Source organism: Lycium barbarum, chromosome 5, assembly GCF_019175385.1.
Source record: "Lycium barbarum isolate Lr01 chromosome 5, ASM1917538v2, whole genome shotgun sequence".
In the NCBI taxonomy this organism is placed as follows: domain Eukaryota; kingdom Viridiplantae; phylum Streptophyta; class Magnoliopsida; order Solanales; family Solanaceae; genus Lycium; species Lycium barbarum.
The window spans coordinates 2,735,401-2,752,327 of record NC_083341.1 but is presented as its reverse complement, the minus strand read 5'-3'; the positions used below and the strand labels follow the sequence as shown (position 1 = coordinate 2,752,327).

Here is a 16,927-nt window from a genome sequence, read left to right as displayed (position 1 = left end):
GTAATTTAAATTGGTCTTTTATTTAAATGTAGTAGCCCAATCAACTCATACTATTTTCGGACCAATTTTCAGAACCAGCCCAATGTGTTCAGCCAACCCAGTCCAAATTTTTGACCCGACCCGCCCTTTTCGTTTAACAAGGAACCATTAGGGTTCCTTGCTCATTTTCCTCTCGCTTCCTCCTCCCCTTTCTCTCTCATACGCTACTCCTTCTTCTCTCTCTACCCTCTCTCTCTCCCGCTCCTCCTCGCACCCACTTCACCTTGTCCCCCCACGCTCACTGCCATCCCCATTCCCTCTGTTCCCCACGCGTATCTCTTTCATTTCACCACAATACAAGCAAAACCCGAGTTAATCCCCTATAAATATTGGCTTCCTAATCTGAAAAGGGGAGGCTTTTGGGAATCGCAAAAACCCTCCCTGAAAAGCAGTTCTTCAGCTTTGAATACTCCTGAAGATATCAGTCCCTAGTCGCACGAATTTCCCTTTTGAATGCTAGTTTTAATTTTCTAGATATCGACTCAAGCATTAAATTCTTTTTCTGTTTTGCCCCTTATTATTCGTTTTGAATCCGAGCATCGCCAGCCCGGACTTGATAGTTTTCGAGGTAGATCGGAGACTCAACCCCGCGCCACTTCGCTGCACCCGAAGAAGGTTAGTAAGCTTCCCTCTTTTAGCATATTTTAGCCTTTTATTTGTATTTCGTTTATATGTGTCAAGTTGATTAGCTACGACAATCGTTAGTAGAACTAGGAAGATATGTGTTAAGTGCTAGCCTTGTTGGTCGTGTTGTCCTAATTGCTAATGGTAACCATGTTTAAAGAGTAATATCAGTTTAGGTCTTTAGATTTAAGCATGTCAACTGATTTGTTTAATCAGCATTATGCCCATTTTAGCTCATGTTCCATATATTGTTTAGTTTACTGTCTTGTTTAGCTGCACCTCTCTACTATTTTCTTAGTGAATCCACTTCCATTATGCTAAGAACATGATATCAGTAGCTCTTAGACCACGTTTAGAAAGTATCTCTCCTGTCTAGTTCTATCTGTGCTATTAAATTCATTAATACAGAGTATGATGCATGCTTAATGGTCACTAGTGGGTTATACATTATTGGTAATTTATGTGAGTTGGATCAATGGTATTTAAAGGGGTTTTGAGCCATCATGTGACTAGCATAAGATCTATTTTTGGGAAGGGATTTGCAAGTTTAGATAAAATGTGATGTGTTCTTGTGTCATCAGTGTCCAAAATGTATTTCTTGTGCTTTATACGCTTGTTAGTTAACTGCCAGATCAGTCTATTAGCTGTTAGTGTTAATAGATATTGTGATAGTTCCTGCTGGGATTAGGCTTAGAAGTTTCACCTATGACCAGCATATAAATTAGTTGGATAGTTAGCCTTGATGTGGTCCTTCTGAGTCAGTTTTGTTGTTATGTTGCTTGTAAACTACCTGGTTAGCATCCCATGGTTAAAATGCTGAAATGACTGATTTAAATTTGCTTGCACTCATATAGAATGAGTAGTGGATAATTTAGTTCTACCACACCCTATTTTGCTTAAATTTCCTAAACTGTTGGTTCTGTTTTGGTCCCATTTAAATCAAGTTCGAAGCTTTTGAATGATTGTCCTCAAGTTCGAAGCTGTACTAGCATATAAGTCATTCAAGCCATCGCGTTATGGTGGTTCCTCATTCCTGTGAAGTTGCCATTATTTGCCAGTATTTTAGTTCCTCTAAGTTAAAGTCTACCTAGGCTGATGGTTATTTTTAACTTGTTGTTCATCTTGATTATTGAAACGGTTAGTCTGAAACTGTTTTAGAAAGCCCAGAGATAGATAGATTGTTTGATTGTGTTTTGCTTGATAAGTTAATCTTATCTACTCCTTAAAAATCAGTAGGGTACTAACTGAGTCTAGAAACTGGTTCAAATATTCCAAGAGGATTAGTTTATAAACGTTAGGGTGATCTTGAATGAACTCTTAAATTTAGAAGTTATTACTTGTAAAACTCATTGGCAGATTTGTAGAAATCCTTAAGGCTGTGTTCTTCTTAGTTTAGTTTGATTGGTTCTTATCCTCAACCTTTGTGTCTAACCTCAAATGTGCTAGAATTAGGGTCTTAAATGATAGATAAGATCCAAAAGAAAACTGTTTATGCCTACATCATGGCCATATCTGTTAATTCTCGTAATCAAAGAATAGTGTGTACTCTTAGTTGCTATGTTGAAGAGGATTTGAATTCCAAAAATATTCAAAATGAAGAACGTATGTTTTGATTATTATATATTCTTTGCAAAAACACAACTTTATGTGAAGATCATTTGCTAATTGTCATTTCTCTCATTTTTTTTCTACATGTACACATCGGAGCAAACGGAGTCTTAATTCGGGACTTTACCAAAACAAAGTCTTAAGATGAGACTCGGCACATCCCTCCATATAGTCATCTCGTGTCGCAATTCTTAAATCACCTCGGGCAGGCGAAACTCGTTAGAGATCCCCTGCAACATTTTATTCTTTTTTTTCTTATCATTCATTTCCTCTCATCCATCTTTATGATTGCTAATTTATCTGTATGTTGGATTTGTCTGTGGTTTGAAAGTATGTGTGTAACTTATGATTCACGTAGGATTAGAATGGGTAGATTTTCTCATTTAGGATTACCGCTCTGAACATTAAATACCTGTTTTTCACCATATAGAGTGCCTCATTCACATAATAGTATTTTAAACTTTGTTAATTATAAGTTATCTTTTTTTCTTTTTCTTTTTTTCAAGGCTATTTTCTTAAATTTTAAATCTTAATTAATTAACCTAAGTTTGGGCCGGATAACCGTAGTTAACGGATTCTAAAGGATGCCTAACCCCTTCCCTTTAGGATAATATAGAACCCTTATCTAGAATCACATTGGTTAAGCAGACTATTGACGGAGGTTTAGTTTTTAACTTTGCCTTAGTTAACCTCTAGGTGTCCTAATTCACCGTTAAATTAATTAGGTGGCGACTCCTTAAAACAAAGCAATATAGGAATCTCCAATATGTTGTACTCCGCTTCAACCCGGTTAAAATGGGGTATAACACTACTCAAATTGGGTTCATTATACCCCCGTCTTATGAGTCAAATCTTAGCCCGAATGCACGAGGTGTTATAAGTATAGTGAACAAGTAACAATGAATCGTGGAAGTATAAGTCATCTAAATGTTGGTAAATGAATAATTCGTAGAAACAAGGGTAAAATGGTAAATTATCTCTTGATTTTTCAAATCGGAAAGGTAAAATTAAATATCTAGTTTTGGTATAGCGGACAAGTAAAATTAGTCGGGGCCAGAGTGCTGGCTAGTCAAGAACACCCACATTTAGAAGATGAGTGTAGCAGAGATGAGGATGCTCAGATAGTATGTGCGGCTACTAGGAGAGATATGATTAGAAACGAAGTTATACGGGGTAACGAGGAAGTAGCTCTCGTGGCGGACAAGATGAGGAAAGCGAGACTGAGATGGTTCGGGCATGTGAAGATGAAGGTGTATGGATGCGATAATAAGGAGGTATGAGAATTTGGCTATTACGGGAGTTAGGAGAGGTTGGGTAGGCCAAAAGGACTTGGAGAAGGTGATTAGGCAGGACATGACACAACCTCAGCTTCCTAAATACATGACCCTAGATAGGGAGGTGTGAAAGTCGAGGATTGGACCAGAAGGTTAGTAATGTCACGACCCAGCCCCGTGGGCCGCGACTGGTGCCCTACTTGGACACCCAAACAGACTTACATACCGAATTGACATATCAAAGACTTAATCAAACTTAACATACGTTAATTTAAGCAGATACTGAAAGCAAATATCGTCTTAAGCGGTCGCCCGTACAGAAACATCATATCAAATCCTGTAGGCTGGCAGAATAGACATCGCCCAGATATACACACACATACAAATAGATTGGGCCGGTTTGGCCATAATAGTAAACGGGGCCGCATTAAGACGCAAATCATAATCACAAACGAACAAACGTGACCCATGACCCACAAATATGACTACAGGCCTCTACAAAACGTAACAGAAACATATGACGGGACAGGGCCCCGCCGTACCCAAATAGTCATATATATACAGAATGTGTATAACGGAAGATATGTACCAAAAATATGAGCTCCGAATCAAAAGGAGTATCCAAGTGGCAGAATATGTATCCTTTACTGGAGGATCACCCAAACGAACGTCTGTACCTGCGGGCATGAAACGCAGCCCCCGAAGAAAGGGGGTCAGTACGAAATATGTACTGAGTATGTAAAGCAGGAAGTACAGTAATCTAAATCAGAACTGAAATAGGGAGTATGGAAAGCGGTTACAGAATCAGTATATCAAACTTGTTTTAAGAACATATGTAATGCAAACAAAAATCATGCATAAGGCTCAGGAACGTGGTCGCCACTCCGACACTGGCGCCACAACACATCATACTCCAGAAGGTTTCAAATCTCCGTACAATCCCCGAACATATCACGTCATCATATCATATCAAACATTAGAACATATCATATGCCATGTCACATCATAACGCCGTATATAAGCGGAACCCGGCCCTATGGCGAGGTCTCGGGAACCGTAACACATCATACTGCCGAATATAACATAGTGCGCACGATCACAAAACCGGCCCGGGATCCGGCGAACGATGTCATAGTAGTAGGCACGAGCGGAGTAGTGCGGAAACCATATGCATATAAATAAATAAATTTCAAAACTCAATGAACAAATATATTTACGGCATCCGAAGGCTCAGAAATCAGTTTCGGGTCAACCAGAGTTAGTATGCGAAAGTTACAAACTTTTGAAGTACAGAAGTTTCTAAAAGCATTTCAGAAGCTCTTTTTGGAAATTTCAAGTAGCAATCATATTAGGGAACTTTCAACTGTCGCTATGGAGCAAATCAAATGGGGTCTTAGAAACATATGTACATATCAAAATACATGTATCCAAAGCTTTAGCCATGTCAAATCTTTTTCGGACATCATTCGGAAGTATACCAACTAGAATCTTTCGAACCAAAATATTTCATAAGTCATACTTGGAAATTTAAGTATCATTCATATTAGAAGACTTTCGGACATCATTATGGATCACATATTCATATTAGGAGACTTGCGGATAACATTATGGATCAAATAAAATGGGGACTTTAAGGCCATATTTTCATATCGAATTATTCATCAAAGGCTTTAGTCTTTTCGTTTTTCTTTCGAGCAACATTCGGAACATAACAAATAGAATCTTTGAACATCATAAAATATGTATCCAGCTATATGGAATAGCTTATGGAGGTCAAAGATGTTAGCCATCCTAGTGGCTCTAAGAATAGGATTTTCTTTAGGAGCATACTTATACGTTATTGATTCATTCCAAAAAGGTCATGCCAAAAGAAAGAAAGGTAGGCTTTACATACCTCGATCGCCCGCTAGTCAAATCCCGAATCAAGTCTCGGGCTCTCCAATATCTACAATAATTTTATCAATTACCAAATATTAGCTACAAGTACTTAGAAATCCAATTCTAATTAGTACTTGTCTACAGAAATTTCGGCAGCATCTCCCCTGTAAATTCAACATCTCCGAGAATTTAACTCGGCCAAATTCATCAACAACCATACCAACAATACCAACAACCATAACAATAACATCAAAACCCAATTTAAAACGCATTCCCACACTAGTAACCTTCCTTTCTACATATTTCATCATTATTCAATTCAACTACATATTTTCAAGACGATTCTAATGTTCACATATCCATTTCTAATTCAAGATCATTCAAATACAATTCGAAGGCATTTCATACAATTCTACAAAATATTCAACAATCCCGCCAAAACCATACTTCACCCGAAACCTCCAATCTTCGACACAAACATTCACAACACATTTTTCATCTTCCAATTTCATCAACAACAACCACAATTTGCACTTTAACAATTCCATTCCCATAATTACATAAACTATAATAAAATCACATACTTTCCGACAACAACTTAACGATAAATTTCATGCTAACTAGAACCATAAATCTTCCATTTACATCACAAGGCCACAACAACATAATTAACATACTAAACAAATTCCATTCATCTTCCTTTAAAAAACACCACACGGCCATAACATACACACACACACACACGGCTCACACCCCACACACAACATCTCCATATTTTTCATTAAATTTCACTCACTATAACAATATAAATTTTCCATAATAAAAGGGTAGAATTCTTACCTTTTTCAATTTCTCCACTTGATAAAAAAAGTACTTTCTTGCCTCTAAAATTGCATCACGTTGAAGAGGGTTCCGGGATTAGTAGGAATTCAAAAGAGATGAGTTTTGAATCAAAGATTTGAGCTCCCACAATTTTTTTTTTCTTTTCAATTCGGCCAAGAGGCCTTTTTTTGTAGCGCTCTCTCTCTCTCTTTTTCTTTGATCTTGTTTGTTCTAGAATGAACCATTATGACCCTTATCTATTTTATGACTTGGATTAGTGTCACATGGGCTTGGGCCTATATTTGATGGGCATGGCCGGCCACCTTAAGCTTGGGCCTTTTTTTTTTTTTTTTTGATTTTTCAAGCCCATTTAGTTATGGGTCCTTTTTTGAAATTCGCGAAACTAATTTTCAAAATTTTCCATTTCGCCCTTGACCTTCCTCCATGCTTCCACATCAACATTTCATGAACAACACCCATATTTTAAATAAAGATCAATTTATGGCCTTATTTCTTGCAAGTCAAAATTATTTCGAATTTTCCGAATATGCAAAAATGCCGGATATAACAAGTAAGTTGAAGAGTGATCTCCTTAATATTTTGTCTAGAGTTTGTTTAAATGCTTGATGTTATTGGACAATTTATATCGAGAATGGACAAGCAGAGAGTATTATTAATTGGCCAATTATTATAACTCTAATAAAGTGATCTTGAATTTCCTTAAATAAAACGTGATGTTCACATCTACCACCACAAAAAAAATTATAATCGACTATCAACTATAATTTATTATACTATTACCAACATTATAACAAACTACCCTTGGTTAAACAAGCTTTTTCATTTTCATTTAAGCTTCTAAAAAAATGATAGTGTGATACTTGGGCATGAGATAAAAGACTTGGGACTAATTAGTAAGAGAAATGCTTGCCGAAGATCCCAGTGCCCATAAAGGCTTGTCTAAGTACTTTCCACAGTTTGTTTACAACTGATACTGGATTTTTTTTTTTGGGGTAGTATATATCAATATGCATCATAACAAAATATGGGGTCACTGTGGACCAAATACCAATAGTTCATACAAAGCAGAGTCAGAAACTGAAGTAGTAGGATTATCGGATAACTGCCTAACAAAAGTGGTGCTAATTTATTTGCTTCAGCTAATAAAGCTTCCATAGCAGACACGGGAGGGACGAGTATATACACAAAATGATCAAAAAGTTGTTCTCCAGCTCTTCCTTCCCAAGCAAGTCCGCTACTTCCTTCTGCTCCCGATAACTATGCCTGAGCAGTGGTCCTCCTAGGCCCTAGCCGATCTATCAATGACCTGTATTCAAGTAAAATGGATGAATAAGCAATGTGATCTTACTACCTAGGATCCATCCTTAACCAGAGGTCTTGAATACGAGCCCTATGTATGGAAAACATCCTAATAGGAAGCGTTTCGCCCTTTAATGATTTTATGCGGTGAATCCGGATTAGTCAGCGAACCGAATTACTAATTATACAAAACCAGATACATACAACTCAAGACTGAACTCGTCCTCTTTGGGTTTCTCCAATGAGCGAAAACGAACAACCTGGAAACCATCTAATAGAGCTCATAACGGTAAAAATGATACAGCTTTTAAAATATACAACTAAATCAATGATTTTTTTTTTTGAACTCCGTCTCAATTGAACTAGGATCCTATATTGGGTCAACACGAGCAAAATAAAGTACAGCAGGCGTACTACCAAAGATATAGCTATCAGCAACATCTACTGCAGTACCGTAACATATCTATCATACTCCAGGGGTCAACATCACAATAAGGGCATGCAGCACAAACCTGGCGATTATTGTGGACATACTTCAAAAATGAAGGAACCTCTGGAAAGCGATATTGTTCATTGCCTTGATTTCGAAGGGATTTCTGAAAGCAAATAATATCCCCATCTTCTAGCTGCAAGGCCGGCATAGTGCATAAAAAAAAATCTATCATCGCTAAAAGATACAACAGAAGAAACAAAAAGACAACTATTGAAGGAAATCGACTACACAAGCAAATGCATAAAAAATCCCAAAGTGGCTTTTGGCAATTGATTCCACATACATGACAACCGCGAAAACTCAGCTTCTTGTCAATATGTTCACACATCACATTTGGTTCAAATCTTATTTCCTGCGAATAGCAAAACCTGAAAATTACACATCATAGGTTTTGAGTTAAAAACCTGGCACAAGAGAAGAGGAAACATTAACCTCAAAAAGTTCAATTTCTTCATCAGGCGAAAAGCCAGCCAACTCATTTAGCTTTGCTAATATCTCCAGCGGCTTGCCGCTTCCTTTTACAAAAAGCCTTCCAACATACCTGACAACAAAAAGGAAATTAAAGAGAGTCTAAAAAAACCTCATCCACAGCATGGCTTCTCATATACACAACCCTAAGCAGTTGGACTTTAACAGAACTTCAAGTTCAAATCATTAAAATTTCAGATTAACCCTTTATAATAAGATGTCCTTATCAAGTCTAAGAGAAATCGCAAAAAAAGGAATAAAGGTAGTCTTCGTATTGTTTCCCTTTTCGGGTGTATACTCATGCTAAATACGGTGTCACATTCGAATTTTTGCAATATTTTAGACCTCTAGATTGAGTAAAAGTCAAAGCACCATCCCATGTACTCGTATTTTCTCAAAATAAAGGATCAGATCCTACTTGGCAGTGAAAGTATTCCAGGTATGGAGCAGCAAAATGTGATACCTTATCTTCTCTTTCAGAGGGTCATAAAGTTTGAAAAATAGAAGGATTTCTTCTCTGATCATCTTCCCTGGTGGATATAAAGGTCGCAAGTCCTGTAAGATACACAAAATAAAAAATAAACGCAAAGTGAACATGTAGAATAAGGCCTTACAGAGAGAACATGCAACAAGTCAATCACTGAAAAGGAAGACAAGTATGCAAGTGATGCATTACCAGGCATAATTCTACTTCCAGAAAAAGTTTTAGCTCAGCATTATTCCATTTATTTGAAACCTCTCTCAGTTCACCAACCTGAAAGCACGTCATGCAAGATCATTAACACCGAGTTAATCAAGCACTCCAATGCTTTAACAGATTGTTGCATTACAGAAAAAAAATTGCAAGACAAAAATGATCACATTACCAGCCATAATTGTCACGCTTCAAGAAAATCGGGCCTGAGGGGTCCCAAAGCCTCGAAAAAACATATCTGGAGAGTGGGGCGGAGGGAGTTGTTGAGGGTGGGGGGAAAGACAAACTTGTGGACCAGCAATGGATGAACAAACATGATCAGAAAATTGATTCTATTCACTAGCAATTGAAGACATCTATTTTCTAAGCAAGACCAAATTGGTGGATGTCAAGCACATAATCAAAATTTCAGGAAAGTTAAGATTGCATAACTACTACATTTCTTAGTGGATTAGAGACAGCACAACTTATTTTGGTAATGGTGGTGTCCTGGACAATTTGCGCAAATCTCGACTATTCCATCAAGTATCTGCTATCTCCCACCAACACAAATATCAAGTTGAGTCCACAAAACTCTTGTCGAAGATATAATTAATAAGAAAAAAGTACGCTCTCTTTAACAATTTAAGCTTTTAGATGAGATGGTCGCATACTTCACATGGTATCGAAGCAGGCAAATGTCCTGGGTTCAAATCTCACTACCAACCTCTATCAAAAAGAATTTCCACGTTTTTGGCTCATCAACAGGAACCAGCCCGCACGTGAAGGCGTGTTGAAATTAATTAATTAAATAAAAGTATCTCTCTAAAACAACTTATTTTAGATGAGATGGTCACATACTACAACAACTGTATTACTTTCTTTATTCTTGCAAACACACAAATTGACTATCCTCACTTATAGCCTCTACTTTTGATAGGACAGATTAAGCACATCAAGTGCGAGAAACTAATGAATCAAACTGTCCCATATAGCTGAAGAAGAAATAGAATAAATTCCTTTGAAGGGCTTAGATCATACAAGGAATGACTGGTAATAATGGAGGATGGCTTCACATCACTACAAGAATATCATGCTAAGAAAATTCTTTTCTTTCATGCGATGAAAGAGCCAAAGAAAACAATTGCATGTGGAACACCAAACAAGAAATATACAAAAAATATCATCAGTAAAGCTTCGGTTATAACTCACACAAAGAGCAAACTGCAGAACAATAGGCTTGACAGACAACTTACAGATTGAATTTCCTCTTGAGCGGTCAATGCACGATCAGGCCGATACGTGTGGTTCTGGCGTTTTGCCCACAACCAGTAACGTTGAAATTGCACCGGTATACCAAATGCCTTAGCAACTTCCTCCTGGAAGAAGATGAACCATCAGACATGTGCCATACTTAAAGACTTACAATGACCGATGACGTATGTTTATCTTATCTGTTGAGAGATCCCAAATAATTTTGTGACCCCTCACCACCTAACCATTAGAAATCTTTGTTTCCATTTTTATGATTGTATCTCCTCCTCCTTTTTACTTGCATTAGCACTCAGAATTAGAAGTTTTATCTTTTAACTCAATATAAAACACAAGTACAGAAAGTTTACATTCCATATTTCAAGTTGTAGAAGCAGCAAATTTCACATGATGCCTTTTTACTAAATAAGGCAAACTAAATTCATTCTCATGCAGTACATACAGTTGCTCGTCATGTTTGGTAAGAGCAAGATGGCTATAGCTTTTAAATCTGTGAGAAAACAAGATGCAACAGAATGATAAATATACCTTGAATTGAGTGAATGGCATCTGGTTCTGAATACAAAAAGTACTCACTTTATCATGGTCCACAAGATCAAGATATATCTCCTTTCCGATTTGTTCACCGAGGTCCTCATCACGAGCTACCTGAAAAATAAAATGACTAATTTCAGTTAAATGTTTCCTAAAGTGTAAAGACACGAGAAGTAAAGGATAGAGACAAAAAGTTGAAAGAAACCTTGATCATTGTGTAGAGACAAGCCTCTGCTTTCTCCTTTCCCTTTTGTTCCTTTTGTTCCTGCTCTTTGTTCAAAATTTGAGGTCGATAAAGATTACTATGACTGAACCAGTAGAATGAGAAACTAAATCGGCAGTATTGAATAGAAACCCACCCAAAGATGCTAGGCTATATCCTTCTCATCCACATTGCATATAATATGTTTTCCTTGTCACTTTCACGTACATAAACAAGCATATACGCATTTGAACGGTGAATTGTTTCCAAAATATAGACTACTAGAGTTCATTAAATTTTCGACGGCCTAAGATCAGACATAATTCTGAAAGCTGGAAGTACTACATTACCGATGCACAGCCTTTTCGCGCTACTATTGCAGGCAGCTATTCAACAGAAACTTACTAAATGAGCAAATTATATAGTATTATATAATATATTTGCACCTTCCGAAGTGTATAATAAATAATAATTTAGAATTTAGAAATTTTCATACGTCCAGCCATGGCCTACTTACTCAGATAAGTGATTTACGACGTGAACTTTTTAAATTGCATCAACTAGCTGTCGGAAATGTCTTAAAGACTCCCCCACCAGTTCCCTTTCTTCCCTATTTTTCCTGTCTAACCTATACTCCCCTTCCGTTACTCTCCTCCTATAAGAGTGCATCACACATACCTGGCGATTGCGCACGTACTCCAAAAATGACGGAACCTCAGGAAAGCAATATTGTTCACTGCATTGATTTCGAACGGATTTCTGAAAGCAAATTATGTCCCCATCTAGTAGCTGCAAAGCCGGAGGAGTATTGCATAAGAAAATTTAATTGCTAATAAATCCAGCAGAAGAAAAAACTATTGAAAGAAATCAACTACACCAGCAACTGCTTAAAAACACCCAAAGTATCACTGGCAAATGATTGCACATACCCCAGAGAAATGGAAACTCATATTACTGTCGATGTGTTCACACATCACATTGGGTTCAAATTGTAATTCCTGTGAAAAACAAAACCTGAATATCACATATCATATGTTCAATAGTTGAAAAATTGGTAGTAAGATAAGATAGAAAACTAACCTCAAAAAGTTCAATTTCTTCATCAGGCGAAAAGCCAGCCAACTCTTTTAGCTTTGATAATATCTCCAGCGGCTTGCCACTTCCTTTTACAGATAGCCGTCCAACATACCTGACAACAAATGGAAATTAAACCGAGAAAGTCGAAAAAACCGCATCCATATCATGACTTCTCATACATGCAGCCCCAAGCAGTTGGACTATAACAGAACTTCAAGTTTCAAATTCATTAAATTTTGAATTAACCTCATTAATATGATGGCCACATTAATTTTTTTTTCTTTTTCTCTTGGCCCTTTTTGTCACACACTCATGCTAACTACAGTGTCACATTCAATTATCTACGATGTGTGTTTTAGACTTGAGTAAAAGTCAAAGCACCTGTACAAGTGGTTGTGTTTTCTCAAAATAAAATGAGGAAATCCCAAATTCAAACATAAAATCACTACTCTAGTGGAAGTATTCCAGCTATAGAGAAACAAGATGTAATACCTTATCTTCTCTATCAAAGGGTCATAAAGTTTTAAAAATAGAAGGATATCATCCTTGGTTTCATCTGGTGGAGGAAAAGGTCGCAAATCCTGCAACAATACACAAAATAAAATTAAATTAAAAATGCAAAAGTATAGAATAAAGCCTCACAGAGAATACATGCAACATGTGAATCACCGAAAGGGAAGACAAGTAGGCAAGTGATATATTACCAGACATAATTCTACCTCCAGAAACAGATTTAGCTCAGCATTTTCATTTGATACCTCTCTGAGTTGGCCAACCTGAAAACACATAATTGAAGATCATTAACACCGAGTTATAATCAAGCGCTCCCACTGTTTAACAGATTGTAGAAACCATGTAAAAACAGAAGAAATACTTCAGACAAAATCATAATACCCGCCGCAATTTTGGGAGGGGGGGGGGGGGGCAATGGATGAACAAACATGATCTGAACATTGATTCTTTCACTAGCAATTGAAGACATTTATTTTTCTAAGCAAGGGGAAAAATGGTGGATGTCAAGCTTATAATCAAAATTTTCAGAAAACAAAGCAAAGATTGCAATAACTATTACATTCCTTAATGGATTAGAGCCCACATAGTATTTTTGGGTAATGGTGGTGTCTTGGGAAATTTGCGCAAATCTCGACTATTTCATCGAGTATCTACTATCTCTCCCCGTCACAAGTTTTGGGTTGAGTACACATAACTATTGTTGAAGATATAATTAATTAAATAAATAAAAGTGTGTTTTCTCTAATAGCTTAAGCTTTTAGATGAAACGGCCACATACTTCCATGTGGTATCAGCACAGGCAGAAATCCTGGGTTGAAATCTCACTACCAATAGAAAAGGGCAGCCTGGTGCACGAAGCATCCTGCATTCAAGCAGGGAGCGGAGAAGGGTCGCACACGAAGGGGGTGTGAAGTAGGCAGCCTACTTTGATTACAAGCATCAACCTGTGACCTATCGGTCACACAAAGACAACTTCACTGCCAACCTTTATCAAAGAAAATTTGCATGTGCTTGTCACATCAAAAGAAATCAAGCCCGCACGTGAAGGGCGTGTTGAAGATATAATTAATTAAATAAAAATAGCTCTCTCTAACAGCTTAAGATTTTAGATGAGATGATCACATACTTCAACACTGGGTATGTTGTTGTTGGTCACATACTTCAACAATTGTATTACTCCCTTCGGATAAAAAAGAGTGTCCACTTAGTCATTTGCACAACCCTTAAAAAAATACTAATTCCTTGAAAAAAATAGGTAATTTGACTAAACTGCCCCTGATTAAATAGATATTGTGATTTGATCACATAACACTTAATAGGGGCAAATATGAAAAAATAAGGTTAATTCTTTCTTGATTTGATAAGTGGACACTCTTTTTGATCAGGAGGGAGTACTTTTTTTATTTTGCAAACATACAAATTGATTAGCCTTACCTATAGCCTCTAAGCACATCAAGCACGAGAAATTAATGAATCAAACTGTCCCATATAGCTGAAGAAGAAATAGAATAAATTCCTTTCAAGGGCTTAGATCATATAAGGAATGACTGGTAATGGAGGACGGCATCACACCATTACAAGAATATCATGCTAAGATCAATCTTTTCTTCATGTGACGGGTAAGCCAAGGAGAATAAATTTTATGTGGACCAACCATGGAATATACAAACATAACAAGTAAAACTGCAGTCATAACTCAAACGAAGAGCACACTGCCGAAAGATAGGACTGTCAGACAGAACTTACGGATTGAATTTCCTCTTGAGCTGTCAATGCACGATCAGGCCGATATGTGTGGTTCTTGCGTTTTCCCCATAGCCAGTAACGTTGAAATTGCACCGGTATACCAAATGCCTTAGCAACTTCCTTCTGGAAACAGATGCAACATACTACCATCAGACACATGTCATACTTAAGTCTTACAGTGATTGACCAATGACATATGTTTATCTCATCTGCTGAGAGAGCCAAAATAATTTTGTGAACCCTCACCAACTAACCATTAGAACTCCCTTTTCTCAGTTTTTATGATTGTTTGTATTCTCCTCTTTTTTCTTTTTAATTTTTTTTTAGCCTGCATTAGCGCTTAGAATTCGAAGTTTTATCTTTTAACTCAATATAAAACACAAGTAAAGAAAGTTTACATTCCATATTTCAAGTTGTAGAGGCAGCAAATTTCACATGACGCCTCTTTATTAAACAAGGGAAACCTGACTTCCTTCTCGTGCCGTACATACAATTGCTTGTCATGTTTGGTAAGAGCAAGATGGCAATAACTTTTAAAATTTATGAGAAAACAGAAATGCAATAGAATGATAAATGTACCTTGAATTGAATAAATGGCATACATTTCAGAATACTAAATGTATGCACTTTATCATAATTCACAAGATCAAAATAAATCTCCTTTCCAATTTGTTCACCGAGGTCTTCATCACGAGCTACCTGTAAATGAAATGACTAAATTCAGTTAAAATGTTTTCTAAATATAAAGATGCAAGAAATAAATGATTGAGACTAAAAAGCTGAAAGAAACCTTGATGATTCTGTAGAGACGAGCCTTTAATACCGCTATTCTCTTTATTTCCGTTTCTTCTTGCTCTTTCTTCAGTCTTATCTGAAATTTGAGGTGGATAAAAGCTTATTATAACTGAACCAATAGCGTGAGAAACTTTATCAACATTATTGAGTAGAAAGTAGAAACACCCTGAGATGCTCATGCACATTGCATATAAACATTTCCTTGTTGCTTTCACATATATAACCAAGCATATAAAAAATATATATATGTAACCAAGCATATACGTTATAGAATATTTTCCAACTTCGAACGGTGAATTGTTGCCAATATATATAGATTACTAGAATTTATCGAATTCCAGACGGCCTACGAACTGACATTATTTCGACAATTGGATATACTACATTAGTCGATAGATTGTCTTAGATGCTCCATGACACTGTGTATCTGGGATGTTGGTTTTGTATCGATCGTTACTTCGACTTCCACTACTTAAATTATGTTTATGAAATTTTAGGTCAACTTCACACAGAATCACAGCGGACTACATTCAACACATGTATTTTCAAAACTACACCGAGAATACGCAAAAAATATGCAAATTGAGTGCAACTGTAACAACGAAGTGATAACTACAACAATCGTATTTTTAACAACAATTTTAGGTCAACTGCACAATGCAATCATATCAGACTATATTCAGAACGTATATTTTCAAAACTACATGGAGAAAAGCTACTGTAAACAAAAAAAATACACAATGCAGAGTAAAGCTGTAAGAGCAGCAAAAAATACAGAGAGATGAAGATGAAGATTATTACATCTATCGGTGGAGGAGTGATGAGAGACATTGCCGGAGAATAGTGACCGTTCGATCCACGACAAAATTGTTGAGTTGGAGTGTAGCTTGTGTGACAAGGAAAAGGTTGCGAAGGAAAAGGTGGTGTAAGGAAAAGGTTTTAATTTAAATTGATTTTCCACAGGCGTTTTCTTTTTTGTTATTTTTATTGTAAAATAGAACTGTGTGCTAAAATTAAAAAGCAACAAAAGGCACGAGAGAGAGAGAGCAAAAGGGAGAGCAAGGATAGTACTTTTCTATTTTTTGGATATCTTTTTCATCTACAAACATGGATATTTATAGCTGAATGAAACTTAGGCTAGAGGAGTTGCTACACTGATAGCCAACATGGCATTCACATTTTCTCGCAACACTCTTCCTTAGATGTTGTGAAAGAAGTTAAAAAATTTAGTGAAAGAAAAGTATATATGCATTGCCGCCTCATCAAAGTTAGTGATTGTCCACGGGCGTTTTCTTTTTTGTTGTAAAATAAAACAGTGTACTAAAAGTTAGAGAGAGAGAGAGAAAGCAAGAAAGGGAGTTGGAGTAGTGCTTGTGTGACAAGTAGTACTTTTATAATTTTTTTGGGTTATCTTTTTCATCTACATGGCTATTTATATCCTAACGAAACTTAGGCTAGAAGAGTTGCTACACTGATAGTCAACATGGCGTTCCCATTTTTTCACAATACTCCCCTTTGGAAGTCCGTATAAATTAAAAAATTCTAGTGAAAGAAAAGTATGCGTAATTATTCGTAATACGTATTGCTTG

The 16,927-nt window shown here is 36.6% G+C and overlaps 1 protein-coding gene across 5 annotated transcripts; it reads right to left on the bottom strand.

Moving 5' to 3' along the window:
* Nucleotides 1–7,222: 7,222 nt before the first annotated feature.
* On the bottom strand, nucleotides 7,223–16,710 carry LOC132640126 (ubiquitin C-terminal hydrolase 12-like). Of its 5 annotated transcripts, none has more exons than XM_060356575.1 (19): nucleotides 16,140–16,708; nucleotides 15,334–15,414; nucleotides 15,123–15,242; nucleotides 14,544–14,666; nucleotides 13,004–13,060; nucleotides 12,777–12,865; nucleotides 12,288–12,396; nucleotides 12,137–12,205; nucleotides 11,886–11,996; nucleotides 11,211–11,270; nucleotides 11,000–11,119; nucleotides 10,456–10,578; nucleotides 9,203–9,280; nucleotides 8,990–9,081; nucleotides 8,491–8,599; nucleotides 8,342–8,410; nucleotides 8,078–8,191; nucleotides 7,770–7,825; nucleotides 7,223–7,572 (listed from the first exon to the last, which is right to left on the bottom strand). In XM_060356575.1, exons 1-19 carry the CDS (start codon nucleotides 16,167–16,169, stop codon nucleotides 7,524–7,526), a joined length of 1,659 nt encoding a protein of 552 aa, XP_060212558.1. In that variant the 5' UTR covers nucleotides 16,170–16,708; the 3' UTR covers nucleotides 7,223–7,523. The 5 variants fall into 5 exon arrangements, with proteins under 5 accessions (XP_060212558.1, XP_060212556.1, XP_060212561.1 ...); XM_060356573.1 differs by having other exon boundaries at nucleotides 12,989–13,060; nucleotides 16,140–16,705; XM_060356578.1 differs by lacking the exon at nucleotides 8,491–8,599 and having other exon boundaries at nucleotides 8,342–8,426; nucleotides 12,989–13,060; nucleotides 16,140–16,710.
* Nucleotides 16,711–16,927: the final 217 nt, after the last annotated feature.